The sequence below is a fragment of the Mastacembelus armatus genome, chromosome 11 (assembly GCF_900324485.2).
Source record: "Mastacembelus armatus chromosome 11, fMasArm1.2, whole genome shotgun sequence".
NCBI lineage: Eukaryota > Metazoa > Chordata > Actinopteri > Synbranchiformes > Mastacembelidae > Mastacembelus > Mastacembelus armatus.
Genome location: NC_046643.1, coordinates 18,282,220 through 18,308,889, shown reverse-complemented (window position 1 = coordinate 18,308,889; position 26,670 = coordinate 18,282,220). Strand labels below are relative to the sequence as shown.

The 26,670-nt window shown below is 41.6% G+C and overlaps 1 protein-coding gene and 3 non-coding genes across 5 annotated transcripts; 3 read left to right on the top strand and 1 right to left on the bottom strand.

The window, feature by feature from the left end:
• Positions 1 to 108: 108 nt before the first annotated feature.
• Positions 109 to 26,546, bottom strand: LOC113126760 (uncharacterized). Of its 2 annotated transcripts, none has more exons than XM_026300879.2 (47): positions 26,459 to 26,546; positions 25,612 to 25,744; positions 25,004 to 25,163; positions 24,658 to 24,850; positions 22,254 to 24,159; positions 22,029 to 22,154; positions 21,650 to 21,763; positions 21,003 to 21,159; positions 20,582 to 20,774; positions 20,071 to 20,169; positions 17,999 to 19,754; positions 17,604 to 17,693; positions 16,646 to 17,212; positions 16,255 to 16,328; positions 15,858 to 15,992; positions 15,339 to 15,499; positions 15,082 to 15,232; positions 14,789 to 14,983; positions 11,200 to 11,359; positions 11,003 to 11,070; positions 10,671 to 10,912; positions 10,219 to 10,399; positions 9,913 to 10,116; positions 9,565 to 9,715; positions 9,235 to 9,311; positions 8,898 to 8,990; positions 8,227 to 8,456; positions 7,751 to 7,931; positions 7,419 to 7,613; positions 7,023 to 7,173; positions 6,750 to 6,865; positions 6,502 to 6,645; positions 5,998 to 6,148; positions 5,503 to 5,675; positions 5,189 to 5,324; positions 4,697 to 4,810; positions 4,587 to 4,609; positions 4,288 to 4,405; positions 4,026 to 4,138; positions 3,629 to 3,836; positions 2,888 to 3,129; positions 2,650 to 2,809; positions 1,913 to 2,061; positions 1,527 to 1,641; positions 1,196 to 1,444; positions 973 to 1,102; positions 109 to 549 (listed from the first exon to the last, which is right to left on the bottom strand). In XM_026300879.2, exons 2-47 carry the CDS (start codon positions 25,718 to 25,720, stop codon positions 372 to 374), a joined length of 10,638 nt encoding a protein of 3,545 aa, XP_026156664.1. In that variant the 5' UTR covers positions 25,721 to 25,744; positions 26,459 to 26,546; the 3' UTR covers positions 109 to 371. The 2 variants fall into 2 exon arrangements, with proteins under 2 accessions (XP_026156664.1, XP_026156665.1); XM_026300880.2 differs by having other exon boundaries at positions 25,612 to 25,725; positions 26,459 to 26,542.
• Positions 12,260 to 12,332, top strand: trnam-cau (transfer RNA methionine (anticodon CAU)). The gene has a single exon. It is a non-coding gene; the product is annotated as a tRNA-Met (tRNA).
• trnam-cau (transfer RNA methionine (anticodon CAU)) lies at positions 13,689 to 13,761 on the top strand. The gene has a single exon. It is a non-coding gene; the product is annotated as a tRNA-Met (tRNA).
• Positions 14,207 to 14,279, top strand: trnam-cau (transfer RNA methionine (anticodon CAU)). Its single transcript has one exon. It is a non-coding gene; the product is annotated as a tRNA-Met (tRNA).
• Positions 26,547 to 26,670: the final 124 nt, after the last annotated feature.

Genomic DNA, 26,670 nt, shown 5'->3' with positions numbered 1-26,670 from the left:
GCTGAAATCACAGAGTCATCATTACTGATCTGTACTGTCTCAGTCCAACACAGTGATCCTGCAGTTTCACCATAACTGGTAACAATCAGTGACACTTGATGATTATTTGGACAAAAAAAAAAAAGGAAGACATGTTCCATAGTTTGTGGTTTGTCATTAACATGTTTTCAGGGAGCACAGTGAGGAGAATCCTTCTCCTCCACATCTGTCCAAGGAAACTATCCTGAGGCCCGTTTGTTAGAAGAAAAACATAAATTCAAACACAGTCCTATGAAAATAAAAAACAGACATTTGTGCCCTGGTTGCCTTCATCATTCTGAATCCTCCTCCTCCTCAGTTACAAACAGCGGGGTCGTCTGATGCCTGCTGGTCTATACCTGTCCTCTGCAATCGTCCTGCAGCTCTCTGACAGCGAGGACTCGTACGAGCATGGCCTCCATGATGCTGTAATCCAGAGGGGCGGAGGAGAACCACAGGGGGCTGCTGGGAACACAGCTGCGATCTGGTTGGAGGTAGAACAAGTCACTGCGCCGCTTCACCAACTCAGAGCTGCAGAGAGAGAGAGAAACATTCACATTTAACATGGCTGTGACTTTCACGTTATGGCCAACTCAGTCTCAGCTGTTTCAGTAGGTTGTTCATTCTGGTTTCTGTCCAACTCCACAGGACAACAGGGTCTGTCCTGTTTCTGTTCCATTAAACTCCACCAGTAACCAAAACAGTACAGGTTCTCTGGAGCCCACAGAAATGTGTGTTACATAAACATTAAACATGACGCATGAACGACAGACAACATGGCAACAGGTAAGATCTCCAGAACTAATATGTTCAGGTTTCTAATAATAATCAGAATAACAATGCTGTAAATATCAGCTCAAACTGGCTGCAGTGAGCACATTCAATACTGTCAACGGCACAAATGAACTACAACTGTGCACAACCATGAAACCTCAGACTGAGCGAGACACTCACCACTTGGAGAGGTAGAACTTGTAGAGTCTGACTGGGCAGCGTAAGATGGTCTCTGTGTTTTCCATCACCTCCAGGAAAGATTCCTCGTTCTCACTTCTCTTACGCTTCTTAGCTGGAACGCCATCTGTGTCTGAAAAACACACACACCACAGCTGTAATGTGAAATAACAAAACACAACAGAATACTAAAGGATTTCAGTCTGACCCTCAGCCACGATGGTACCTGACTCTGGCTCGTTTATGGATATGGGCGGGTAGAAGCGCAGGAAGGTGGTCTTGGTGTTGTTTGGGTTGGTTCTGGTGCCGCACATGACATTAGCGAAGGACAGCTGGCGGTGCTGCTCCACCGTGGTGAAGCCGAAGTATTTGCAGCAGAAGAAGAGCAGAGTGTTGAGAAGGACTATGGGGGAGTACGCCCCCAACTGTTTACAGTCCCACAGAAACTCCTCCTCCACACGGGAATGGACATAACCTGTGGAAGAGAACAGAGAGCTGAGACATGTGACAGGAACAAACAAAAGCACTGCAGGATAAGAAGGTGAACGATAACTCACCACTGGCTGTGACTGATGGTTTGAAACATCTCAGCTTGTTGGTGAACTCGGTGGAGAACTTGCTGTATATAACATCACTGAATATGTTCTCCATACGACGGTTCTCCAACAGGTACTACAGAGAATCAACAAATAAAATAATAAAATTACTAATTTTTCCATTGTCAAGTTTTTTAGGCACAGGATTATGATTATGATTATAATTACTTATTTTCTGCTTTTGCTGACTTCTCCAGAATATCCCAAATATTGTGTTCATGGGTAGAATATTAAATCTCTGGGTTAGATATGCCAGGTCGTAGTGAACAAACAAAATTCAGGAGTAAAATGTTGATGTCGTTAAACTTATATATACACACTTATATGCACGGTGCTGTTTGTCTCACCTGTTGGATGCTCAGGCAGAGGTAGAACAGGCCGTCGGGGGCGTACGGCTCCCCGTCAGGTTGTTTCACCTCATTGATGAAGCAGCAGAGGCCGTCGCTCAGTTCAGCCGCGGAGCAGCACAGAACATCTTTGAGCTCCACAGCCCGAGCTGACACAGGAAATGAGTAAGGACAACGACTGAGTGGATGTTTCAGCCATTTTTAGAATTTGTTTTCAAATTCACGGTAAAAAGCCTGTTTTGGTTCCAATTCAGGGTATATATATATATTTAAATATTTTTAATTACACATTTAATGTTTCAGGGTCCATGATGACAACTTCACTCTTTTGTTCAATCAGCTCAAAATCAAAAACAAATTTAATTTTAAATCCTCCCATGAAAAAATGAAATGATTTTGTTCATGTTTCTGGTTAATAAATGAAATAAAAAATGAATTAAACCTGTTGATTAATTTTCTCTAACTCAGCAGATTCATTAATTGTTCTTCTTTTATTCCAGTGTGGATGATCATGTGAACAGTTCAGGGTGTAGTGTAGGATAGACAGTGGTTCATCCATGTCCATTTAACCCTGTGATTAACTCCACAGTTTAAAGAGCTGTTGATCTGCTAACACTTTAAATTAACATGGACAAATAGTGTCAGAGCGCTTTGAGTAGACCTGAGTGTAGAAAAGCGCTAACATGCATTAACATAATGAAGCTGTAAAAAAAAAAGGAAAAGACAGATGAACATACTAGACTCAGGGTGCAGGTTGGTTTGGGATTTCCTCCACTGAATCCATCTCTCCCAGGCATCAATTCCACACAGACTCTGTTTCTTGATGTGCTTCCTGGATGTGTCCTTAGCAGAGTCTCTTTGCTTTGCTGCCTTAGTCAGCTGCTGCAGGTTATGACCCTTGAATGAAGAGGAGAGATGAGATTACGTCACAGACAAATGAGACTCTCTAAGTCAGACTCTCAGGTGCTTTGTTACCTTTTTCCTGTAGTTCCCCTCAGTTTGCTGCAACAGTGGAGAAGCGGGAGCAGAGGTGGGTGAGGTCTGTGCAGGAGAGGGAGGCTGAGGCTCACTGGGAACGCCTGCATCCCGACCTGAAGGGGGTGTCTCATGGGCATGTGATTGACGGGGTGACCTGAGCTTGGTGTCAGAGGGGGGTTCCTGCTGGCTGTCCAGACTCTCCAGGTCATGTTTGCCAAGACTGCGCCTGCTGGTGTGCTCTGAAAATAACGAGGATAAGATGAGGACACAGTTTCATGGTGCAAAGGTTTTAATGATGTTCTTCAGTCCAACTGGGCTCAATTCAGACAGGAGGGTCTAATCTGAAAATACTTCAAATATTATGTATTTTATTGGAATAAAAATATGTTCTCTCATCTTTAGTTGGACCTGAAATCACAAAAAACAGACACATTTACATACAAATTTTAAATATCAGTCATTTTTCTCTGCAGCACAAACAAACTGAGAAGAACTGAATCATATTAAAACAAAAACAAAAAAACACAAAAAAGTGTACAGGTTTGCTCGCAGGCAGGAATGAACAGACACGTACAAACATGCAAACTCCTCAAACTCCTGTGTGACAAACACAAAGAGCTGGAACAGGTCTCAGGCCACGAGCTCCTGATCCAGCAGTTTGTCTTTGCCCAAGTCGGCTGTCCTCTTCTAGTCCACAAAAAGACAACAATCATTTCATGTCGTCTATCTGAGTCTTACCCATAAGGCCCAGAGCGTCTTGTCTTTCTTCTTCTTCTGTCACTTCTCTGTCCGTCTGCAAGTCTTCTCTCCTGTTCCTGTCCTGCTGCCTGGTCTCCATCTCAGGTGAAAGGCTGAGCTCTTCATCAGAGGGTTTGGACCAGATCCGCTCTGTCCTGGCTTTCATTGTCGGCCCAGACATCCCAGGGAGGAACACGGGTACAGGCAGCTGTGAAAGACAGATGTAAAAATGTGCTGCTTAACTATAATCAGCCAAAGTTGATTAAAATCAGTGAAACACTCTTTTGGTCTAGACAAGAGAGGTCCAGGTTTTTCTAACAGTTAAATAAACAACATGTAGCAAAGTCACTAGAAGTGTTAAAAGTGTCATGAGAGGGATTTCGGGTGTTTTACATACTGGCAGGGGCAGGGCCACAGGCTTTGGCATGTACTGGGTGTACAAGTTCATAGGTAAAGGAACATACACAGGAACAGGGACCGGCAGGACGATGACTGTGGGGAGAAAATTGTCTTCATAGAAGACAAAAAGAAAACAGAAACATGAAGGCTCCAAATCTGGACATGGACATTTACAGTGAGACAAAGTTTTAGCTGATACTCAGCAAATATCTCAACTAAACACAGGGGTCAAGTCTCTGAGAATGTAAAGTGAAGTTTACCTGTTTGTGCCTCTGTGTCAACAGTCTGTGTCACACAGGAGACTCCTTTGTTGTGGACCAGCGGTGTGCAGAGCGTGGACTTGTTCTTCATCTCTTTGGACACTGTCTGAATACTGGCCTGAAGAACAGACAAATAACGATCACATCTTCAAATGACATTTGTCTTTGGTCTCATGCAGCTGTAAACACCAGCTTGTTGTTCGATGTGCTGAGAGAACAGAAGTTTGTTTTTAACCAACAACTCGTCAACAAAGTCGACGGAAAGACTCTGATGGAAACGATTTTAGGAGTGAACTTACATGTCCGACGTCAGGGGCAGAGCCTGCGGACAGAGGACAGGGTCAGCAAAAACCAGTGGTCCGTTTGTGTTTAGTTTATACTTGTGTGTTATGTGTGTTCATGTGTGTACCATATTGTGCAGTGCTGGAGAAGGCACCGGGCTGCTTGTCCAGTGAGATAACATTAGTGATGATGGGAGAGGACACCTCAGGTCCTGAAGATCCAGCAGGTGAAGAGTCTGCAGCTACAAACAGACAAACCAACAGGTGTGTACCACATCCAGCTTTAACGTGCGCTGCAGGTCTCATTGCATGTGCAAAAGCTGAACCAGAGAACTATCCACAAATCTACTTTGATTTCTAGAGTTTAATAATGAGATTCAGCTGAATGTTTGTCTGTCCAGCCTCGTCTTCTCTGGGTCACACTCACAGCTCTCACAGTTTTGTTTTTGGCTGCAGCAGGAAGATGTTTTCAGTGATAAACCTCTAAAAACCCACTGTACTCTATCAGCAGCACACAGACACAGTTCACAGACTAATATGACAGTAGATGAGCCAGAGACTTCCCTCAGGACTCAGACATAAACAGACAATAAAACAGGACAAACAGCAGCAACACAAACCTGAGGTGACCGTCTGGACCTTTTTATTGCAGAAGTGCAGGACACATTTCAGGTCACAGAAGTGTTTGACTTCCCCCAGCAGAGGAAGACTCTGTCTCAGCTTCCCTTTACGGCCACAAGTGTCACACTTGGCGACCTGGGAGAAAGCAGATCGTGAAGGTGTTGGTACGGTGGATTATTTGGTTTGGCATTTTTGTTATTTCGTATATTTAGGACAGAATGTTTTATTTCATGTTATTTATTTTAGTGAGTCAATGCAGATCTAATAAAAATGAAAAATTCTGTCCAGTGGAGGAGCTTCTGCCTAAACTCACGCAGCAGAAGAGCATTTTATAATTTGAGCTGCAGTCTTCAGAGCAAAACTCCTTGTAGGTGCCTTCATACTCTGCTGTCACCACTGTCTTGGAGACGGAGAAGCAGTACGCACACGACTCACAGTGTTTCCCCCATTTCTTCTTCAGCTGATGACGTAAGAGAATTACGCAGGCTGGGGGCAGAAAAAGAAGAGCCTGACTTCTTTGTTGCACTTTTACTTTCCATTAATAAAGTTAATTCTGGACAAAACTGAACCTAAAACCTTAATATCATTTACTGTAAGTGACACAAAGTGCTACAAACCCCACACTACATCAGCTGCAATGGACGACTCACACAGGAGATCCTTCATCCCACTGTCATCAGGCTCTACAGCACCTTAGCCAATGGCCGAGGTCTAACCAAGGTCTAAAAGTATGTATAACTTTGACTACAAGACTAGCTGAATTTCCCCTCGAGGATCAATAAAGTCTTATATTTTCATGTCTTCTTACTGTCCCTGCAGAAGAAGCAGTCCTCGTTGTCGATCCTCTTGGCATCTTTGATGATTCTTTCATTCTTGCAGTAAGCACACGTGCCTGTGATGTTGTTGACCCTCTTAAACTCTTGAGAACAGGCCAGGGTGCACACAAAATTCATTCTGTCCTGTGCACACACAGAATGTGTTGAAGCAAATATATTTACACGAATACAAATCACACTTTCTATACGTATGTTCGCATTACATGGTGACATGACCCAAAACCCACCTGACCTACATGTTTTTGGACTATGGGAGGAAACCAGATTACCTGGATAAAACCCACACAGAAAGGCCCCTGCTGGGTTATGAACCAGGAACCTTCATGCTGTGAGGCAACAGTGCTAACCACTGTCCTCCTACCCACAAACCATCAACACAATTTCAGATTTGGAAAAAAAAAAAAAAAAAAAAAAGCTGTGGTCCCCAGTCCACAGCTACTGGAGCTGCCTATTTGAAATCAACAGAGCCAACACACCTTGTTCTGGATGACTTTGGGTGTATTTTTTATGTGGCGTAGACACTGGGCGCACAGCAGCTTCTCTGGTGATTTCGTAAAACCACTCTGGGTTTGGTCAGGGGCCGTCAGGGTAGGGGCAGCAGTCGGGTCTTTGTGGGTATCCTGTCACACAGAGGAGAAAGAAACATGCAACATAAATATGGAAAACCAGTAAACCACTGGAGAAGTGAAGAATGGGGGCTTGAATGAAGCTAAGTGACTCTTACATTAAAAGCCATGGCACAGGTTAGATTGCAGAAGTTTCTGAGAGAGGCATCTGACATGGTGATGTGGCAGGTTGGTGCTGTAGCCTTTCCACACTTATCACAGTTCAGTGGAATACCTGTGGAGACGGAGAGGCTTGATGACAGACACCTGCCTCAAAGGCAGAAGCAGGTACTTACAGACTAATATCACACAGGGATAACAAACAACTGCAGCGTTTCAGAGATAAGAGCGTGAACGTGTGCAACTCTGAACATGTAGAAACTGTTGCGTACCTGACGCACTGACAGCCTGGATCTTTGATGCCATCACACAACCACTGGTGCAGAAGAGCTCCACCATGTCTTCACTGTTTTTGCTTTCAACCATGTCTAATATCTGTGCAGAGGAGCGGCACAGGGCGCACGGCTGTGGAGTCTGAATTGTCTGCCAAGTCATAAAAAGAAGAGAAGGAATATTACGGCCCGTCACCATCACCTCAGGGTAAGGTTTGAGCAATATGGGTGGTTATACCGGTTGAACACAAATTAGCATTTTGACAAGGTTGTCCCTTTATTATATCATTTAGTTTAACTTGTGATACAAGTTTTAGCCAGTACTGACCTCATAACATTTGGAGTTTATCATTCCCCTTCACTTCAATAATTCTGGTGTGTATATAAAATAAATACCTGTTTGAACTGAGCCAGACACTCAGCACTACATAGGTTTTTGTTGCCATCTTCCATCTTGAGCATGAGCGGCGTGCTGCAGTGGCAGTGACAGTTTTTACAGATCAACAGGTTGTTCAAGGTGCAGAAACGAAGAACACAGGGGTCACTGCAGAACTTGTGGATGACCTCCTCCTGTATGACTTCATGTTTGCTCTGCAGAAGGACAAGCAGAGGACGGTGTGTAAACCATAATTAAGACTTCATGACTGCACCACTGTAAAGACTTTAACACACATGCAGTTCACTGTTTTCACAGCAGATCTTTCAGGGCCTGTTGCTTTGACTCTTACAATGCAATATCTGCTGCACATGCTGCATTGTGAGTGTGATTTGACTGAAACGTGGGGTAGTTTGGTGGACATGACTTTCTTGTAGTTGAAGGAAGAGAGACAGATCTGGCTGCAGAAGTCCTTCTTTGTCCCCTCAGTGTCCACCAGGGCCTGGTGGATATTCTGAGGCTGCGTTATCGCCCTGAGAAAGACAAGGAGGGAAGAGATCAGCTCAAAATGTACAACATCAGTGATGTTGAGGTGGATTTGCTGGAGGATGATGGTTATTACTTAAATGTAAGTGAAATAATACTAATACTTCTGAAGCTGAAATTTTATTTGATAACAGCTGAAAAAATGAGCTGATGAATTGATTATTTGAGCAATCGTTTAGTAATGACTCAGAACAGATAGTGAACTGAAGAAAACTTTCCAACTCAACTGTAAAGGCCAAGAAAAGACAGAATGGAGCAGCCAAAGCATTTTGTCGGACTCACTGCAGACAGAAGTGGCACGTCTTCTGAACCGGTTTCAAATAAAATTTCAAAAGGCAGGAGGTTGAGCAGAACATGTCTGAGTGGGCTTTCCTCTGGTAAACCGTCTCTCCATTCATCAGGGCCTGGGTGCAGTTGGAACAAGACGCAGGCAGCTCCAGTTGGCTGATAATGGGTGCTGCAGATCTAGAATCCCCCTTTAAGGAGAAGACTGAACCAATCTTCAAGTCCTCCTATGAAAAAACAGATCAAATGATTTATCTGCAGCACTTTCACGTCACTGATTAATCGACCATGCTTTAAAGCAGATCAGAATATTATCTCTGAACAGCAGAAATCCTACAATTAATGATTAGAAAACTGCAGTTACAAAAGTTTGTTTGCACATTTTTCATATGAAACATGTTCAACTTCTAAAGCATGAATTTTTATTCAGTGACAAAATCTAAAGCCATTTATTTTAGACTGTAAAATAGATAGAAAGCTCCAAGGAGTAACTGACCAACACTTTATAAAGTATTAGTATTAGTACTAGCAACAGTTGTAACAATTCCAAAACACTGTTAAAGCAGTATTTAGGAGTACCTTTTACTGTTGATACTTAAGTAACATTGTCATTTCAGGACATGAACCGAGAATCTTTACAGTGCTGATTAAAATATGACGTGTTCTACCTTCGTCACATTTGGCTCATCCTTAACGTCTTTTCTGAACACAGGGAGTGAGAGATTCTGCTCGTACTTGTCATCAGCGGGCTCTTGTTTTATCTGAAAGAAGAGCGAAGAGAGACCAGTTAGCTGTGTGTAGTATTTCAGGATTTAACACACACAGTATACACACATGCAACACACACTATAAGCTGCCTGTTGTCAGGTTTAAGGATGTTTTAATCACCAGCCTCTCTCAATGTTGGAGGCTGCTCTTATTAGAATGATGTTTAAAGTTGAGTCTTAAATCTGTGTTTTACAATTATTGTTGTAATTAAGGGACATTATTGAACACAACACTCACACAGTCCAGACTCGGTAGTGACGCCTTCACATCTTTAATATCCTTCTCTTCAGGTGAAGCTGGAGGGCTGCTTGTTTCTATAGAGACGTTATAAAAATGACTTTAAATAGAAATAAAATTTCCTTCATTGGAGAAGCATTTTCAAACTCAACACAGGTTTGATATATACGGGCAGCCCCTTAGAGTTTGTTTGTAAACTGCTGTCAAAACTCAGCATATCCCATAATTCAGTGCAACACTCTGTTGGTGATACAAATGAAGGCAGTAAAGGAGGTCAGAGTTGGAGGAAAGGTAAATGAAACAGCTGTTGAAAACAGGACTGGACCGTACCGAACACCTGGAAAGAGTGAGCCTCAAACAGCATCATACATCTGCTGCTGCAGAAGAAGTTCAAAGTGCCCTCTTTGTTTTGTTTTTCCACCATGTCTGACAGCAGATGGGACGTCTGGCACATGGGGCACAGCTGAGGCTGCTCCACTTTCTGCAAAGTAATAAACCAAAAACTGAAACACTGTGAAGCACAGAACAACATCATCATCATCATCATCATCATCATCTCATCCGAATGTTTGTTGTCATTTAGACATTTAGTTGTTTCGTGCTGATTGAATGCGACTGTGTCAACACCAGTTCCCTCATATTTACTGTCCGTTTAAAAATGAGGTTTTATTTCTGCACCTCTTTGAACTTGAGCAGACAATCTTTGCTGCAGATGTTTTTACTGCCGTTCACCATCTTCAGTGTGAGATGTTTGTCGTGGCAAACAGAGCTGCACATGTCACAGGTGATCACAGGCAAGTTGTTGATTCTGTGGTAAGTGATGAAGCATGTGTCGTTGCAAAGTCTATGGACCACGCCGTCCAGGGTCAGCTTGAATTTGCACTGGGGATGACAAAGGATCAGACGTACAGACATTTTTTGAGTTTTGACGTGTATGCTTCTATATGAGCCACACATAGAGTGAGTCAATTTCTTTTCCCTTACAAAACAAAATTTGGCGCACATCCTGCATTCTGTGCGAGGTCCTAATAGCGGTGGGGGTTTGGGGGCAGCGATGCTTCTCTTGGATTGCACAGAGGAGAGGCACATCTCGCTGCAAAGTTCCTTCATGGTTCCTGAATCATCCACCGGAGCCAGGATGATGTTTTGGGGCCGCATTATCACCCTGATGACATGAGGATGGATGAGATCATGATAAGATTACAGTCAGGAGAAAATCACAGCAGCACAAGAGAGATGTGTTTTTTCAAAAGCATTAAGGAGTTAAGAGCTCTAAAAATACAAATTTTCAAAAGGTCACAGTACTTCAGTTTGCTGAATTTTTTAATCTCAGCTTGAGAGTAAACAAAATCTGCTATTTCTGAATAGCTGCATATTTTCTATCACTTGAATTATCCTTTTATTACAAAAAGCTTGGGGAAAATATCTGGACTTACTGAAGGCAGTTGTAGCAGTTTTTGGTGACCAAGTTGATGTTGGGATGCTTCTCAGAGAGACAGGAGGCAGAACAAAACACCTCTGGCGAGCTCTTGGTCTGGTAAAGCGTCTGCCCTTTCGGCAGCTTCGTTCCACAGTTACAACAGACAATACAGGAGTCGGCAATGAAGAGTGTCGGTACAGCAGCAGGAGAGGCAGCATTTTTGTTTCCAGTAGAGTCTGAACTGATCTTTACACCCTCCTGTGGGACAGAGTACAGCTTTCATGAGTTTTCATCTCATGTTTTCAATATTGCTCCATGGAATTAGTTTATTGTTTCAAATGCTCTCACAGTGTTTGATTTTCGTTTCAATAGTTTGCTCTTTTTCTTCTTCATCAACAAAGATGAGCCTCTCTTTCCTGAGGGAAAAAAAAAAATCAACATCCAATTAGGTTTGGTTTAGTTTCATTACCTTATTGATACCTATAGACACCCAACCAGCAGAAAATGTTTTAATGCAGATTTTTATCAAGTGTATAAAGTAGTACCTTTGAGCTTGTATACAATTGCAGGCTGTAGCTTGTATGACGTCACACAAGTGAGACTGCAAAAGAGCTCCACCATTTCCTCACTGCTTTTGTAGTCAATCATGTCTGACACTAGTGTAGAGGTGTGACACATGGTGCACTGCTGGGATGTCTTGATGTTCTGCAAAAGAAGAAAACAGAATGTCAGACATTCTGCAGAATGATGATTTTATAAAATAAAGCTTTAAATAAGACACCCCATTGTTTTGTTTAGTGATAGTTGGACTTTTATACCGATGGTAAACACAAGGTCAAACTTCTGTGGACACACAGAGTCACAAATAAATGGCTTTCCCAGTCTGATGTGGAAGAATTTGACAGGCTTGCACAAGGACCCATCAAATCCACTTTTTTGTCCAACTGTGCATAGTGGACAACTGGCTTGCAATAATTTGTAGAAAAGTTATGTTTTATCAAATTTTTTATCATTTTTTTTCCTGTGTCATCTGGCAATTATTGATTGTCCAGTGGGTTAAATGTCATAGAACAGTTAAAAGTTTTTTTTTTTTTTTAATTTTTTGGTGTGGCTGAACACCAATTAAAAAAACAGAAAAATATTCACATTTAAAAGGTGATTTTGTCATTTTTTGGAAAACAATTCAGCATAAACACTGTCACCAGACTGTGACGCGATCCTGCACACACAGGCCATACAGGTCTGGTACTCGAACCGACGGAGCTGACGTTTAGAATCTGTGAACCCTCTACTACTGCATTTACGGTACACGTCCTGCACCTAGTTAAAAACCACTTTACTCCCCGGAAAAAGCAAACAGCAACAAATTCTAACGTCACACATATAACTGAACAGAAACTACGTTACATCTGAAGAGAACAATACATTTAGTCACTATCACTTCATTTAGACGTTCGGTACTTTAAGGATAAAGTGTTGCCACAGTTTCGACTAACCAGACATGACTTGAACTTGTACCTTGTTGAGAATGTCGGAGGAAAAAAAAATTGCACAATAATGATGATTCGACCATTTTGTGAGATAGCGAACCCACCTACAGTCAGAGCCTCGTTGGCGCAGTAGGCAGCGCGTCAGTCTCATAATCTGAAGGTCGTGAGTTCGAGCCTCACACGGGGCAGTAGTTTTTCCGCTTCACCATAATAACAAACAATATTGTGCAATACGGTTCAACCGGAAATCTAAAAATAGTGAAAACCAGTACTATGCAAAAGTTGTAGGCACTGGGGATGTTTAGAGTCTTATCCATAGCCATAAATGTACCAGGGAGGCGTTTATTCAGTCCTGAATTAATTCAGCAGCATAATAATGAGTCTAAACAAACAGCCAGAACTCCTAATTTACTGACTACAAAGTCCAGTGCCAAGCTTCGTTGGACCGTGAGGTTGTTTACTGTCATCAAATCAGGTCCATCGTTCTCCAACATTGACAGCCAATCGTCATCACCCCTCTCAATTCTCTCCAAAATTGTCAGCCAATCATCTTCAAAATTCTCCAACTTTCCTCAACCAATCAGCGTCTAGCTTCTCCATCTTAGGCAGCGAGGCAGTCTTATAATCTGAAGGCCACAATTTCGAGCCTCACACGGGGCAGTTTGCGTCTGTGCCAGTACCACAATACGTTAAACATAAATAATGTCAACATACTGTGCAACACGGTTCAACCAGGAATATTAAAAACAGTAATAATCGGTAGTAGGCATTCGAGATCTCTAGTCTTATCCATAACCATAATCGCACCAGGGAGGCGTTTATTCAGTTCTGAATTAATTCAGCAGCATAATAATGAGTCTAAACAAACAGCCAGAACTCCTAATTTACTGACTACAAAATCCAGTGCCAAGCTTCGTTGGACCGTGAGGTTGTTTTCTGTCATCAAATTAGGTCCATCGTTCTCCAACATTGACAGCCAATCGTCATCACCCCTCTCAATTCTCTCCAAAATTGTCAGCCAATCATCTCCAAAATTCTCCACCTTTCCTCAACCAATCAGCGTCTAGCTTCTCCATCTTAGGCAGCGACGTACTCATAATCTGAAGGCCGCGCGTTCGAGCCTCACACGTGGCAGTTTGCGTGTGTGCCATTACCACAATACGTTAAATATAAATAATGTCAACATACTGTGCAACACGGTTCAACCAGGGATATTAAAAACAGTAATAATCAGTAGTAGGCATTCGAGATCTTTAGTTTTATCCAAAACACCAAAAAGGTGTCTGTTCAGTTCTGAATTAATTCAGCAGCATAACAATGAGCTTAAACAAACCACCATAGCCATAAAAACTTTGTTTAGACACAACAACAACGTACCTTGAAAAACTGGTGCTGTTTTAAAAGTATCCACGTTTCCACGGTGCCTTAAACTAATTTTACTATCGGCTGCAGAAGAACTTCTAATCTAAAAACTGACTGTAGTTCACTCAAGCGCCACTGGGTGTCCCCATTTTCCAAACTACAGGTATAACCAGCTTTCACAAGCCTCGTTGGCGCAGTTGGCAGCGCGTCAGTCTCATAATCTGAAGGTCGTGAGTTCGAGCCTCACACGGGGCAAGTTTTTTCCCTCTTTACCACAATACACAGAAAAATAACCATGAATAATGTCAACACACTGTGCAACACGGTTCACCCAGGAATATAAAAATAGTAATAAATAGTATTATGCAAAAGTTGTAGGCACTGTGGATGTTTAGTTTTATCCATAACACCAGGGAGGTGTCTATTCAGTTTTAAATTAATTCAGCAGCATAACAATGAGTCCAAACATACCGCAGCTGGGGAGAACTGGTGCTGTTGTAAAAGTATCCACGTTTTCCACGGTGCCTTAATCTAATTTTACTATCGGTTGCCGAAGAACTTCAAATCTAACAACTGACTGTAGTTCGCTCACACGCCACTGGATGTCCCCATTTCCCAAACTACAAGATGGTTTGGGAAATGGGGACATTTCCCCAATGGGGACATTTCCCAAACCATCTTGTAGTAAGATATTTCACAAGCCTCGTTGGCGCAGTAGGCAGCGCGTCAGTCTCATAATCTGAAGGTCGTGAGTTCGAGCCTCACACGGGGCATGTACTTTATATAATGCAAGGAACATTGAAAAAAACAAAGAAGTGTCTTCATGTATGTGCTGTGTGCTAAAACAACAACACTGGTTATTGTAGAGATCCATCTTATACATGGAATTTGCTGACAAAAACTGATGACATGGTGATGACATTATTGCACTTAGTATTATGATATTTGTATTATTATTAATACAATTTTATAAATATTACCATATTGTCCACGTTTCATTGCTGCAAATTAAACTGTGGCCAAATGTTATTGAACCAAAAAACACACACTGCACCTTCTCTACAATAACCATATTGCTGTTCAAGCCATTTTTACCACACAGCACATACATGAAGACACTGTATGCATATTTTAGTGACAATGCATTTTCTTCAGTATATATTCTTGTATATAGAACATTTATCTTATGCTTTACTAGAAACTGTGGCACTGGGTGACTGTTTTGGACCAGGACTATAGTGGTGAAAACTCTTTCTACTTTCTGATGTTGATATTTCCACACCTCTTTGAATTCCTTCAGACATTCCTCGCTGCAGACGGTTTTGGTGTCCTCCTCCAGCTTCAGCCTGAGTGGTTTGTTGCTGCAGGAGGAGCTGCAGTTCTCACAGATGACCATGTTGTTCCTGCGAAAACCTTCCAAGCAGGAGTCGCTACAAAACGTGTGGACAGTCTCTTTCAGGGTCAACTCATATGTGTTCTGTGAAAGTAATAAGAGTAAAAATAAAGGAGCAATCAGGACATTACAGATGAAAATAATCAGTTTGGTTGGATTTTAAGTCGACCTGTTTTGCTTACAGTGCAGGATTTGTTGCACAAGCTGCAGAGTGACTGTGCGGTTTGGGTGTTGGACTTGAAGGAGGACAGGCAGGTCACACTGCAGAAGTCCTTCACAGTTCCCTTAATGTCCACTACAGCCATGATGATGTCCAGAGGCTGCACTATAGCTCTGAAAGAACCAGGAGGGGACATGCTAAACATTTTTTTCAGCCTGTGAGAACATCAAAGAACCCAGATCGAGGCCTCTGGGAGGAGGTGCTGTTCTTCACACTCACTTGAGACAGAAGTGACAGGTCTTGGTAGCAGGTTTTTTGATGGGGAATATTTCAAACAGGCAGTTTTTGGAGCAGAAGACATCTGTGAATCCCTTCTTCTGGTAAGCAGTTTGTCCCTTCATCATGCCCTTGTTGCAGTGGAAGCACGTCATGTGTATGGCCTGAACAGGAAGATTTGATTAATCCTTAATTTTCTTAGGCAAATTTTATATATTTGTATCAAAGAACTAAACGTATACCAAGAAATGTGGCATTTAAAAATAAACTCCACCGCTACAAATGCTTTTTAATCCTTTTAATTCAATCCAATCCTTTTAATTATTTAAGGAAATTATTAGATTAATATTGGTAGATATTTTCAGTTAAGATTGCATAAACTGAGATCAGATGATTTTATCATCAACATGACCTTAGACGAACAAATGAATGAAGTTATTTAATGTTTTATTTAATATTTTATGAGGCCAGATGCTTTTACAAACGCTTTGTTCACGACTCAGGACGATTGAGTTTCCCCACCTTTTCATCACTGGGCTTGTTTGTAACGTCTGTGGATGAAGACGTTTCACACTGGTCTTCCTGCCTGGGCTGATCTTTCACCGGCCATGTGTTGAGAACTGATGATAACTCGGAAATATGGACTGGAGACCGCATCTTCCAAACAGAAACATAAGTGTCACTTGACAAAACTATGATATTGAAATTGAAGTAATGCTCAAAATTTTCATATTCTGCATTTTCAAGCCACATCCAATGGAAAACCAGAGTCTGACCAAAGGAATCTATGGCTTAAAATGAGCAAACACCCTCACCATGTACAAGAAAGATGTAGAATACTGGCAAAACCCCTAATGAAAGGTTTAATGCAAACATCAAACAGAGTTTAAACAGGATAGATAAGAAATTGGACACTTACAACATCCAGTTTTGGGATTACTATCTTCACCTCTTTCAACGGAATCACTGCAGCCGATAATTTAATCTTCTTTTCTATAAATGATGAAAGCATCAAGTAAAAACAAGTTTTTGTTGTACAGTTCAAATGCTAGAGTTGACGTCAGATTAACTGCCTACTGACTCAGCAACTCATTCATTTTTGGTTTTTGGTAAACTATCTTAACCACCATCAGGATGGACCGTCCTGAGGATAAACTCTGGTAAGTTTGGTTTCCATTTAACTTCTCCTCTAGCATCATCAGCCTGACAGCGACTAAACAGGTGTTTTTCAGACATTCATTTCACATGAAATGTGCAGACTGACTAGTGATCCTCTAACATTTCCTCTTGCACCACCAGATTTATTTTACCTGAATTTAAGATGGCAGAGGAACTACTGCTACCCACATCCATATGGTCCGTTTGTTCCCCTGCTTTCTCCAGATGGTTCTCTGTATCACTGTCCATGGTCTGTTCAAGGTCTGTGTCCAGGGTCCTGTTAGGTGAGCTGTCTTTCTTACCGTTACTGATGTTCTCGTCCTCGTTTGTGGGTTTTGAGGCATGTGAGCCACTGTTGACACTCTCTTCATCATTTTCCTTATAATTAGCAATGTCTTCATCTGTGTCGATGTCATAGTCCACATTCATGTCCTCATCGTCATCACTAAAATACATGTTCATCGTATCCTCTTTGCTATGAGATGTTTTCTCAGGTGTGTTGACAGGTGAAGTTAGAGGCAGGTCTTCTTCCCCATCATCCTCCTCTGAGTTCCCCTCATTTAGCTCGTTATACAGCTCAGACTCTTCATTGTCACTCTCCTGCATCCTGCGCCTACTAACAAATGTGTTGACTCTGTTTCCTTCTTCACATCGACCCCTTTTCCTCGAGGAAGAAACTCTTTTTTTAGCCGCTGAAGATACTTTTGATGGGGAAACACCTAGAGAAGATAGAGACAGGTATGTTAAAGAGCATCTCCATTTTTCTGGCTTACTATTTGTATCACTGGAGGTCCATTCTCCTGGAGACCTGCAAAGGTCCTCTGCTGCTGTTCCTATTAAGTTTCTTTTTACATATAGTAGATTAAATAACATTATTGAGACAGTGAAGTCAAAGACCTATCTGAAAATTTAATGGAGGGAAAATGAGTCTGGTGTGTTTGCTTGCTGGTCCCTATAGTGTAAATATTCGCCCATGTAAGGTCAGAAAAAAAACTGCGATGCTGATGTTGATGCGTTTTTTCCCAGCATGCAGGGGAAGATAAATAACGGTTGACCTCCAATTGTTCCCTCACACCTCTGAATCCTACAGACAGAAGGAGAAATCTTTACCACTCAGCTGAAAAGAACGTTCTGTCTCTTTGTCCTCCTCCTCATCACTGCTGTCAACATGGTCCTGCTTCACGTCTGGCTGCAGTTCATCTTCAGAGAACAGCAAGACATGTACACGTGTTACACCAAGAGCACTGGGTGACATGAGCTCAGTCAACATAGAGGCTGTAAGCCAATCTAAACAAAAAGCTGTGCAGTGGGTTAGAACAGCAAGAGAAAAGAATGAGACAAGTGACAGAAAGGTGCAGTTGAGGGAACTGAGATGTTCCCACGGAAATAATTAAAGTTGGTAACAAAATGAATAATAATCGATGTGAAGAAGGAAACGGTCAACACATTTGTTAGACTTCACAGAACAGCACAGGGCACCTTTAGGTGCTAAAACAGGCACATACCTGCAATCTCAATTTCCTCAAGAGATTTTCCTTCAAATCTTTCAAGAGAACCATCCTCCATCGCTGACAGTAACTCTGAGATCTTTGCAATAATGGCTGCTGCCTCTGGCGTCCGATAAGACCCCGGGTCAGTTTGGATGTCTCGGCCTAACAGCTTGGCGAGCTGAGCAAGCTGCTCGTTTGTGAGGCTGAGAATCTGGCAAATTCTTGCCACAGACTTACGAAAAAAAGGAGACCTGAGGTTCTCCTGGTCCTTTGCCCCACACTGAGCTGCAAAGAACGTGATGGACCTTTGTCCCTGGCAGTAGGTTGTACATATACCATCGGGTTTTGCAAATAAGAAGGGACTATTTATATTTACACCACATGTTTCTCTCTTTGTCACGAGCAGTCTTATCGCATGGAGCAGCTCAGGGGTCAGCGTAACTGGAACCGTTGTGTCACTTCTGCTCTTAAGTTTGAATTTCACGTAGCGCTTAAATAGAATCTCCTCAAACTGTGACTGGCAAACAGCAGCTTCATCTTGAAGCTCAGTCTCATCTCTTTCTTTGAAAGACTGCAGGGTTACTCTGGAAACCTCCACCACATTTTTGTTCAGGATCGACACCTGTGCAAGGATCGCTCTTAGAAGTGCATTATAAACGGGGGGACTTTCATACATGGTCATACTCTCGACTGCAGAAGCTACTGTCGTTTCCATGCACTGGTAGAAAAGTTGCACATCCTGTGTGAAGGGTATTGTTGCTGGGTGGTTTATTTTGGATGAGATGACACAGGTCAGTTCTTTCGCACACAGTGTCAGAAACGTCTTTACTTCATGAGTCACCTCCTTATCAGCACCCTCTTTAAAAGCTCTGGCGTATTTCATGTCACTAAACACCTTCAGCGAATTTCTCAGTGACTTTAAAAGACGTGGTCTGTCACACACCTTCGTCTCTTCATTCAAAGCAGTGAGCTCTCTGACAACTTCAACAACTTTGCTGAAGTTTTGCGGTTTCATGGCATCTTCAAAGCTACACACCGACTTTTTCTTTAATGTTAACAAGAGTCTTCCCATTTCCCTCAGCTTCTGTTTGATGTATTCTTGTCCTGTTCTTTTCTTTCCACCCATGTGGACCAAACACTGGGCCATCTGCAGTATGTACGAGTCATTACAGACTACAGATGCAATCTCATCTTTCTTCAGGCTTTGTAATATCTTGCTCACATCTGATGAGATTTCTTTGGGGTCTGCAGCAGCAGCCAAGCTAAAGATTCTAGCTCTGGTTCCTGTGGCAGAACACTGCTGCATATGTTTCCATATTTTCTTGTACATGCCTTTACAATACAGACACTGTGCAAATGTTTTAGGGGGGTTTGATTTCAAAATGTTCTCCTTGTGTTTGTTATTCCCTCTGTTCCGTAAGTTCTTCAGGAGCCTTTTTCGTTCCTTGGAGAGCAGAGGTAATATAAACGCTTTAGCGATATCAGCTTCTTCATTTCTGTGGGTGAAAAGGTGACGAGAAATTTTAGACATAGCTTTTCCGCAAACATAACAGTAATTTCTCTTGTGGTGGGAAGGACCAGACAACTCTTCACTGCTGTTATCAGTCTCGTCCTGCTGGATGGAGGAATCGCTGATGAACAGTTGCTTGAAATCCTTGTTTCTGTGGCTGCTAGAACCGCTGCCACCACTGGACTCATCATCAGGAACATAGTCGCCGTCATCATCAGAGCAGGATTCTGCAGAACTGACAGCACCTGTCGAGTCCTCAGCCTGGAATTAAACACAGATCATTTTATCCACTTCACACAAACCAAAAACTATGCTAATGTAGTACTGCCAGAAATATTCTATATTTTATGAAGTTATTGACACTGTTATATTGATTTATGATATTGTGCTCACTTTATTCTGACTTGGTTTGCCTTATACTTCAACAACAGATTCCTGACTGCTATCATCACCACAACAGCACAACAGCAGACAGACTGTAGAGGCTCGTGCTGTTTTTACATGATCTCATTCAGTGTGTGGTACAGAACCACCACCTGCCTGGTGCTGAACAAGAGAAATCTCCACCTGCACCCACCTTTTCATCTCTAGGAGAAGATGCAGAAGCATTTCTGTCTGAGTGTGGCCTATTCAGTTCCATCCTGGATTCATGGAAGGTTAAAGAAGTGGGCAAAGTCTGAAAACAGAAAAGCACATTATGATGCAGAGTATTGCAAATGGCCAAACTGCATTAATATGTCCTGTGATGGCATAAATATCATCTACACAGCCTGTCATGCATATGTTGAAATACTTTATCTACACATAGAGCAGAGCATATATTGTTCCATGTTTGTTGCCAATATGTACAGTGACAACACTTAGACCCAACACTAAGGTCGTTATGGAGGTTTTGTATTTTGTATTTGAGTGTCGTCATAAACCAAGACATGACGAACAGCAAAAACATTGGTGGACAACAGATCAACAGATGCCAAATATGCAAGAATTATTAATAAAACAACGGGGAAGAACATCCTTTCTGTCAAAACAAGGCACAAATTTAAAACAAAAATCAAACCATGGCCCATTGCAAAAAATCCACGTACCGCTGATCGCCATGGGTAAGAGGAGTCCCCATAGTTATATGTTATCTCCTCGCCTGCAGGAATTTTCTTCAGTGCAAACAAGCACAAGTGTGGCTTCCCTTCATAGACAACTTTCCTCATTTCGCAGTTGGGACTAATGTGATCATCATTCACTAGTCGTCCCAGAGTCCCGTCCTCTGCTGAAGCATCCACACTGCAAGCAAATTACTCTTAGTGACGCTTGGACTAATCTTCAAACCACCGACAGACCGATGACAGACTTGCACTATTACATCAGTGACAGTAAATACATTTTTACACATATTTATGTTTTGGAATTTGACTTTGGGAATCTGACGAAACATCATAAGGACTCCTTAGAGCTGCATTATCATTATCATTATTTAAGCCAACACGCCTCTAAACCGAAATATATTCTCACCGCCAGTTTGTGCCACTCCACGAAAAGTCAAAGAGGTAATTGTTCAAGGAATCGCCACATTGGTTGTTCTGGGTTTCACTGTGAAGAGAGATGTTCCCCCGATATTCAACAACGAAAGCAGATGGTTTGATGGACTCATGGGTGAACACACCTCTCCCTAGAAAAGAAAAGAAATAGTTCTATCTCGCATGCTAACAACATTAACATTCAAAACTATATCAAAAACATGACAGTGGACATTAGCTTCATATTTATTACAGTTCGATTCAGTGGAAAAAAAAAAATAAGTTTCACAATTTAAGTTTCAGTTTTTGCAAATACCAACAAATGTTTCAGGGGAAACCTGCAGAGAACATCATCTATCAAGCTCAATAAAACAAAACACCGACTCCATCATGGATGAAATATTAGCCAAACTAACTAGTCCAAACTAGAAGTGTCACTTTCTGGTTTCTGAGATGTGCTTTTGCAAATAAAACAACGTAAAGTAATAAAACAAAGTCTTGTAACTGCTCACTGGACCTGATTGATTTGTGTGGTTAAAAAAGTGTTACCTAATGTGTCACTGCTCAAACAGCCGTGTCTCTAACAGCTTCACCTTCCACACCCTGGGGACGCGAGACGACTGTGGGTGGTGCATCACTAACCTTTAAAGAGGTCGATGAACATTTCCTCCAGAAAAGGTTTGTCTCTGCGAGCCTTTATGTGCTTCAGGGCGTCTTGCTCAGGACTCAGCTGCCTGCCTTGTCGCTCCACATCACCTGGACAGTTACACAAAATTGCTAAAACTGATGTTGTTGGGGAAACTGAACATGCGGATGCACATGATTATACTGTGCATTTAACATACTAGACAATACAGTCTGTTCAAAATATTAACTAAGAAATGTTTTGCATTTTACTACATTTATTGACTACCGGTTTAGGAGCTCATAGTTTTTTTATGAAATACTGCATTTATGTGATTTTTAAGACAAGCTAGTCTGAAAGATCAATAACCTGCACATTTTAAAACCACACACTCACCACCTTCCCTCTGTGCAGAACTTTCTGACAAACCGCTCTGCTTGAGGAAAACGTCTGATTCTTCATCATTCTCTTCAGCATCACTGTTTTCAGGTTTGCACTTCACCACATCAGGCTCCAGTTCATCTTGAATAAAAAGCAAAATATATGTTGATGCATACATTAAGGGATCTGTTGTTATTGAAAAAGGAGGCAGGTCTGAGGTGTATCATGATGGATACATACCCTCAATCTCAATTTCATCCAGTGAGTTTCCTTTCATTTTTTTGAGAGAGCCCTTTTCCTTTGCCAGAAGTAGTTTTGCAATTTTTGCAAGTTCCACAGCTGCTTCTGGCAACCGGTAATAGTCCCTGTCGGCCCGGATGTCATGGCCCAACAGTTTACTGAGGTGACCGAGCTCGTCGTTCTCCAAGTTGAGAATCTGGAACACCCTTGCGATATGTTTTTGGAGGTGCAACGACCTGAGGTGTTTGGGGTTTACCGCATGACACAGACTTGAATAAGCCTTGATGCAGCTCTCCCCATAGTAGAGGCTTGAAGCAGAAGAGTCAGGCTTTGCAAACAGGAAAGGATTGTCTTTGTGTACACCACATGCAGTTCTCTTGCTCACTAGCAGCTTTATGGCACTGACAAGTTCAGAAGTTAACAAAACAGCAATTTTTGGGCCAGTCCTGCTCAGGATATTTATTCTGATGAAGTGCTTGGACAACACTTGTGTAGTGTCGTCCCTCTCCTGGAATGACTTCAGTCTCATTGTAGAAACTTCAGGCTCCCCTTTATTTAACGCTGACACCTGTGCAAGTGTCACTCTACAAAGTGCACTGTACACCTGCGGGCTGTCACACACCTTCATGCTCTCAACAGCAGAGGCTGAGGCTGTTTCTAGGTACCTGTAGAAAGTCTGCACATCGTGTGTGAATGGTATCGTAGACGGGCTGTTACCTTGTCCACTCCTTGAAGGGAATGCAGAACTGGAGACAAGTTCTGTCCATCTTTTCGTACACAGTTCCATGAACATCTTCGCGTCGCTCACCAGCTGCTTATTGGCGTTGGATCTGCTGAGGAAGATGCTGCCTATCTTTTTGAGTGAATGTCCTAATTTCAAAACTAGACCTGGTTTGGCATAGCACTGTTTTTCTTTATCAAACCCAGCAAGTGCTTTGACAGTATCAACAAGTCTGTCGAAGTTTATTGGTTTGATAGCATCTTCAAAACTGAGTATTGATTTTTCATGCAGTGCTAACAAGAGTCTTCCCATTTCTCTCAGCTTCTGTCTGATGTAATCATTTTTATTTTGACTATTTTCATACTTCTCGGACAGATACTCTGCCAGCTCCATTAGAACGGAATCATTTTGAATTGTGATTGAAATCTCATCCTGTTTCATGCTTGAAAGGATCCTCAGCACACCCGAGGGTTTTTGAGACAGTGGTGGTTCTGAATGAGTAGTTTGTTTTACGACGCTTGTCTCCCCACGTGGTGTAGGTTTTTTTTTAAAATTGCATCTGGATACATGCCTCCACAGGTCTTTACGTTTAAGTATGCTTTTACAATGTGGACAGTGCGTGTACAATTTAGTACTGAATGCCACACCTGGTGATCGTCTTCTCAGTTTTAACATGCCACTATTACTCCTCAGCACCTCTTGATTATGTTTGTAGTTTCCTCTGTTCCGTAAATCTTCAAGTAGCCTTTTTCTTTCCTTGGACTTTTTGGGTAATGCAAAGGCTTCAGCAATATCAGGCTCTGCTTTAGCGTGCCTTAAAAGATGACGTGCAATTTTACTCAAACCTTTCCCACAAACGTAACAATAATTCTTCCTAGTGAGAGACGAGGTTTTGGCCTCTTTTTCATCCTCACTATTTATGTTATCTGAGTTGTATTCATCTGAGCACGGAGCAGCCTCGTCCTGTTCGCCACACGAATTATCGTCTTGTTCCAGTGTATCTGAACCAGTCATCTCATGAGAAGAGTCCACTGTCTCTGATCTGGTCCTGAAACCCAGCTGACCTTTGTCAGACAAACTGGGGGGTGACAAACTGTCACTGTCATGACTTGGTCCACTGTAAGATACTTTGTCACCATCACCAGAGCAGGACTTCTTAGAGCTGGAAGCTGCAGAGTCCTCAAGCTGGAAATGCAAGCAAGAAATGTTGTAACTTTATACAAACACATACATACAAAAAAGTTACCTCCTGCTTTGCTACTATGATATTAAAAGAATTATGGATGGATTAGTTTAATTCTGAAAAATCTGCTTATTTACTTCATTGCTGAGATTTAGCTGAGAAGATGAAAAGATTTATCTTTGTATCACAAATTACAGAGGGCTGGACCAGAAAGCCCCACTTTAAATGCAAGGCACACACTTGCCAGTTTAGTAGGTACACCTAGCTAAAATGAAGTCAGTCTAATTCAATAGTTCTGCAAAAAAAAAAAAAAAAAAAAAAAACCTGCTTCATGCTAGTATAACTCTCGTTTTTCTTTTTTATTCATTTATCTCTGCTTGAAAAGCTTCTCGTTTATGTGATCGCTGTTCAGTTTCATCTGCTGTAAATCCACTAGCATCCACTGAAAGTAAAAAATAAGTAAACCTCAAAACAAAACACAAGGCTGTGCAAAAACCCACCCTTAAACGCCACGGGTAATAAGAGTCCCCATAGCTGTATGTTATCTCCTCGCCTGGAGATACTTCTTTCACTGCAAACAGGCACAAATGTGGCTTCCCTTCCCAAACAATTTTCTTCATTTCACAGTTGGGACCTATGTGATCATCATTCACAAGCCTTCCAAGGGTCCCGTCCTCTTTCGAAGCATCAATGCTGCAAGCAAAATACTCTTAATAGAACTTCAACCATTCCCATAGTTACTGCATTAAACCATATGGGCTTCTTATAAAACTTTTTAGTATACAGTTGATAATCTGACAAAAAAGTCTGTTAATGTCAAACCTGAAAAAAACCCAAACAACTTACCACCAGTTTGCGTCTTTCCATGAAAACTCATACAAATAATTGTTCAGAGTATCACTGCATTTCTTCGTGGGGTTTGGGTTTTTGTGACATAAGGTCTTCCCACGATATTCCACAACAAACATGGATGCTTCAATGGTTTTGCGAGTGAACACTCCTCTCCCTATAAAAGCAAAGATATCATAGAAACATTGCTTGGGTGTAAAATCTCTTCATCAATCCACCCTGTTAAAAAGAAGAATAACGTTTTTTTTAATGTTTTATTATTGAGTAGTTCACATTTTCCTTTAGTCAGCAAGTCTTATGTTAACACCTAAAGAACCGGAATATACTTAATAACAATTACAAACAAAATACTCTTAGATGGCTGTATAAATATAAAAGGGCAATAATCTGTAAATACCACTGCTTGTCTTTGATACTGGCCATATACCTGCTAAAACTATGTTCATGCTCAGCCTCAGACATTATAACTGAGAATCACTTATCTCCAATTTCTGAAAAGTTAATAAAATGACATGAATTTTTAAGATGTACATAATAATTCCAACCTGCAAAACTAGAATTCACTATTAGGCGACAACATCCAGACTGCCATCAGTGTAACGTACCTTTGAAGGAGTCTATAAACCTTTCTTCCAGGAAGGGTTTATCTTGACCAGCAACTATGTGCTCCAGGGCATCTTGCTCAGGAGTCAGGTCTGCCCTCTGCTTTTCCATGGCAGCTAGTACAAATTCCAGACACTATATTGGGTTTAGGATCACTGACCATTCTGTTCTTTGTAAATAATCAGCAGACATCTATTGTATTTTTTAACTCCCACAGCAGAATGGACTGAAAATTCATAACCAAATCATCAATTAATCATTAAACACAGTCTGGACCTGGAATAAATTATAAATGGATGAGAAAATCAACTCAAAGATTATTAATGCATCATTCAGGCAGTCTGTTCACTGGAATAATTCTTGTACTGTTTTTTTTTTTTTTTTTTTTTAAATCAACTTATGTGCTGCAACTCCTGACGTGAAAAGCTCCTACTCCAGCCACTGATGCTCTAGAAAAGATTCAGATGGCAGTATTTCTCTGTTGTAGCACCAGGAGTGCATGGTTCTTTTTAATACATCCTCACTTCACCAAAAGTTTTACTGTTATTGAAATTAATATAACTTGTGCTGCGCCACATGTGGGCACCAAAAGAAAAAAGTGGGCTGAAACTATGACTGAACAAAGAAACAACAACAGTGGTCGCATTGGCATGGTCCTAATGTTTAAATTACATCAGCTTTGGTAAAACACTTTGTTGGGCAAACAACAGTGCCTTGCAGACATGAGCTGCTAGCATGCTGACATTAACTAACTAGTGGTAAGCAAGCTAGCTGTAGTTTGCCTACATCTTAAAAACTAAACAAATGCAATTCAAGAAAAACATGGTTTTCACATAGAGCAGTGTTTACCTTCGCTTCAAGATCCCAAAGCAGATACAAGAAGAGTTAAAAAGAAACTAACAAAGTGGCGGCCATCTTCCTTTTCCTTCTAAATCCCGTGACGATGACGTTGTATAACCATGCCGCGCGAAGAAAACTCCACCCAATCCCCGATTGTAACGTCATTGATTGACTCTAGACGAAGCCAATCAGCATGCGAGTATGTCTCCACTGCAGTGTGC

Coding starts and splice junctions, on each gene's coding strand:
- LOC113126760 (XM_026300879.2), bottom strand. CDS start 25,720: ATGGAAAAGCAGAGGGCAGACCTGACTCCTGAGCAAGATGCCCTGGAG. Junction 24,851..25,003: donor TGGAAAGACGCAAACTGGTG/GTAAGTTGTTTG, acceptor TTTTGCTTGCAG/CATTGATGCTTCGAAAGAGG. Junction 15,993..16,254: donor TAATCCCAAAACTGGATGTT/GTAAGTGTCCAA, acceptor TCTGTTTGGAAG/ATGCGGTCTCCAGTCCATAT.